The sequence below is a fragment of the Miscanthus floridulus genome, chromosome 7 (assembly GCF_019320115.1).
Source record: "Miscanthus floridulus cultivar M001 chromosome 7, ASM1932011v1, whole genome shotgun sequence".
In the NCBI taxonomy this organism is placed as follows: domain Eukaryota; kingdom Viridiplantae; phylum Streptophyta; class Magnoliopsida; order Poales; family Poaceae; genus Miscanthus; species Miscanthus floridulus.
The window spans coordinates 108676315-108679934 of NC_089586.1; the positions used below are offsets into that span (position 1 = coordinate 108676315).

Below are 3620 nucleotides of genomic sequence, written 5' to 3' on the forward strand. Positions count from 1 at the left end.
CCAACAATCGTGTCCGTGGATATATATATAAACCGATATGACGTGTATATTAATGCAATGATTCTGTGTGTACAGACGTAGCAAGTAGCAACGTACTGGTGGCCACTACACCTTTAGGCTTGTGATAGAATATAAATCAGGGATCAGAAGTCAGAGCAACCGTCCTCTCAGATGGATATCGAATTGATATTTCGGCACCTTGGTGCCATAGAGCATGGCGCCGAGCTCGACGTCAGCGTCTATGACGCCGAGCTGCCTGTCATGTCAGCATCGAGCCTAAGATCTCGGTGCCAGAGACACTGGCGTCGAGACGTGTTAGCTCGGCGCCAGCATCGATGGCGCCGAGCTAAGGGTCCAGATTCTAAAATCTTTCGGTCAGGGACATATTTATGAAAAACTTTCAAAAAAGGGCTAAAAAGTATAAAATTCGGGCAGCACGATCAGTGGCGGACCTAGGATTTCAAAGTTAGGTATGCTCAAACTAAAGAAAAATTTTAGTTCAACGATACAAAAGTTAAGAGATACATTTGAAATCTAATCATAAGGGACAATGGCGCTGCTATCTCGGTCTCTGCTTCTCTTGCATTTGGATTACGGCGGTCATTAGTTGCTACTTCTTTTTTTTAATCAAAGGTTGGCTCTATGGTCTATCTATTGGAAACACTGGCTCGACTAAATCGCGAGCAACTAGAGTATTTACAAATTCTGGAAAGAGGTATGCCCAAACATGTAGGTCACCCGGGTCCCAACTCATAGCAAGCTTTGCTAAGTCATGTGCGACGGAGTTACAAGATCTAGGGATAGAAATAATGCCACTACATATTGAAATGCTCTTGTAACATGAAACGAGTATCCTTTATCATCATCCCACAGGTCGCCAAATCCATAGTGGAAGATTGTAGAGTATGCTGCAGAACAGACGAATCAACCTCAACCTGAGTGTAGAAAATGCGGCCGAAGCTGGGAACGTGTGCCAGCGTGGGAAGGGATTAGCCTGGGCCATCACCCGTCGGTTGTGGATAGTGGGCCGGTGGGGAACAGATGAGTGTAGAAAATGGGGCCGGTGGGGAACAGATGAGTGTAGAAAATGGGTCACGTGGGCTGCTTTGGACGAATAGACTAGTAATCTTAAAGCTTACCTATATTATACATGTACATATACATAAAAACTAATTGTTTTCCCAAAAATATTGGGTATGCTGGAGCACAACTGTAGATCCACGACGGCGGACGACACTCCCTCGTTGATCTTCAGACAATCAGACTGGAGCCCAGTGTTCCATACCAATCAAACCCTAGGAGCAGCTAGCTATATCTGCATTAAACGCTGTTTTCACTCTACATGCATGGTCTTCTTTCTTTGGGCGGTTCTGTATGTGCATTCTAACTAACCTAGACACATGAACTTGCCACTACATCAAACAAACTACTTGAATTGACGCATCAAACATCTCCAAGAACCAAGATGTTGGTTGTTCTATCCTCTTGTATAGTAGTAGCCGCCCATTGCTGAAGGTAATATAGCAATTAACCCCGTCCGTCCGATCAGATCGTTCTTAACCTCAGCCTTCTCAACGGGACGGAGGGGATCCGTCCTGTTGCTGCTCATGGTCATAGCAGAACGGCAGATGGTTAGGCCACCAGGAGTTCGGGTTCCGCAACGGCGGGTGCGGTCTGGAAGTAGGTGGAGACTGGGTCCCTCTCCAACTCCAAGGCGCCCAGTGGGCTGAAGCCTGCTATGTGGTCCAGTAGGTCAGGGTGGGCCTGAGTATCCGCTGGGCCCCACAGGCCCAGCTCCTTCTCCAAATTCTCCAACCACCAATCGTTCGCCGCTTCCTCTGCTTCGCTGGTGCTGACGACGGCGGTGCCCGTACATGGCGCTGTTGCATCGCCTCGTGAGGCGTCCGGCGCGCCAGCGCTCTCGCCGTCGATGATGCTCCAGATCTCCGGCTCGATCTCGATCACTGGCAGCTCGATCAGTTCCTCCACGCCGCCGACGCACGTCGTCAGGGACGACGAGGAGCACGGCGACAGCATTGGCTGCGCCGCCGGGGGCGCGTCCACCAGCATGTCCGAGACGTCGATGTCGTCTAGTTGGAGGAGGGATACGTCGATCGCGTCGTCTGGCTCCCTGCTCGTGCCGCAATGGTCGCCGGAGTTGTCGCTGCGCCCGGAATTGTTGTTGGTCGTCATCGAGGAGGACGCCGAGGACGAGGCGGCAGTGGCGGGCGTGCCGGCGTCGCCGCTTGCCGCGCCGTCGTCGTTCTTGCCCGCCGCGCCAGCCTTCTGCTTCTCCCGCGGCGCCACCTTCTTCTTCAGGTGCGTGTTCCACACGTTCTTGATCTCGTTGTCCGTCCTCCCCGGTAGACAGGCAGCGATCTTAGACCATCTGACATATAGATCAAATTTGTTCAAAACATCAGTCCAAATTTATACAGTATACGCAAGAACCCCAGATGGCCAGATATGAACAGCAAGGATCGAGTCCAAATTCGCTGTCGCAACAATCGACGGCTTAACGCTTTACTTGTTCCCGAGCAAGCCGTGCAGCCTTATGATGGTCTCCTCCTCGTCGGCGGTGAAGTTGCCGCGCTTGAGGTCCGGCCGCAGGTAGTTGATCCACCGCAGCCTGCAGCTCTTCCCACACCGAAGCAAACCTATCCATCCAGACAAAAAAAAAAGGCATGGACATGAACAGGATCAGCAAACGCCCCAAAAGTGACTGCACATCTCTCCTCTGCTTCCATCAACTCGCCATGCACATTTGATTTGCCATGCCCAGCTAGCCTACTACCTGCTTGATTGGGCAGCGCGCGCCAGTTGGTGTGGCCGTGCTTTTGGATGTAGGCGATGAGACGCATGTCCTCCTGCGGCGTCCAGGAGCCCCTGTTGAGCCCCACCTTGGCGCAGCACGGCGCTCGCCCTCGCCCCATGCCTCTCCCTGTCTGTCCCTGCGTGTTCTTGGTTCGCCTAAGCTGTCAGCCTGTCACGGCTCCCGGGTTCTGGTTGGATGATTCAGAGAGCACGGCTTGGGGAGGGGCAGCAGGCGGTATATATGCGCAGTGAAGGCGGAGACGACAGGTGAGGTGAGCCCAGCATCAGTTGCCCTCGATCCGTCCCCTACCTCTCGTACCTCTGAGACTATTGCGTTTACCAAACCCCTGTCTCAGGAAAGCAACGCTCTATGGAGTATGGACAGGAAGCTTTAAGGGAGTGACGGCGTTCGTGGCTCAGATTACTCAGCGAGGGCCCACAGGGACTGTTGTTAATCAGGACATGCCCTCATTTTGGAGTAAGTAGGCCTGTAGATCTTACACGTGTACGAGCTAAGGACAATCTTAAGCTGCTAATGCTTGTAAACAAATTAGCGTGAGAACTTTTTGGAGTAGTTGAGAAAAAAGTTAAAAGGCTAAGCTTCAGTATTCGATTGCAGTGTGTATATTCAAGCATATCCTCTACTATTGTATTTGGAATTCGATCAAATAATAATGTGCATTTGTAATCCAATAACTTTTTTATTACTTCAAAAATAAACTCAGACTTGTATATTATATCTGATTCGGATTGTATGCACCAGGTAAATGTGAACCTGAGCTGATAATCTTCTTTTAGAGGAATTG

At 50.8% G+C, this 3620-nt stretch overlaps 1 protein-coding gene across 1 annotated transcript; it reads right to left on the reverse strand.

Annotated features, from left to right (window-relative positions):
• Positions 1-1456: 1456 nt before the first annotated feature.
• LOC136467510 (myb-related protein Zm1-like) lies at positions 1457-3131 on the reverse strand. The gene is made up of 3 exons (XM_066466237.1): positions 2795-3131; positions 2528-2657; positions 1457-2389 (listed from the first exon to the last, which is right to left on the reverse strand). Exons 1-3 carry the CDS (start codon positions 2931-2933, stop codon positions 1633-1635), a joined length of 1026 nt encoding a protein of 341 aa, XP_066322334.1. The 5' UTR covers positions 2934-3131; the 3' UTR covers positions 1457-1632.
• Positions 3132-3620: the final 489 nt, after the last annotated feature.

Bases quoted from the DNA above. Each gene is read 5' to 3' on its own strand.
- LOC136467510 (XM_066466237.1), bottom strand. From the start codon at position 2,933: ATGGGGCGAGGGCGAGCGCCGTGCTGCGCCAAGGTGGGGCTCAACAGG. The intron at 2,658-2,794 runs GTAGTAGGCTAG...CTGGATGGATAG, and splicing joins CGCGCTGCCCAATCAAGCAG to GTTTGCTTCGGTGTGGGAAG. The intron at 2,390-2,527 runs GTAAAGCGTTAA...TCTATATGTCAG, and splicing joins CACGGCTTGCTCGGGAACAA to ATGGTCTAAGATCGCTGCCT.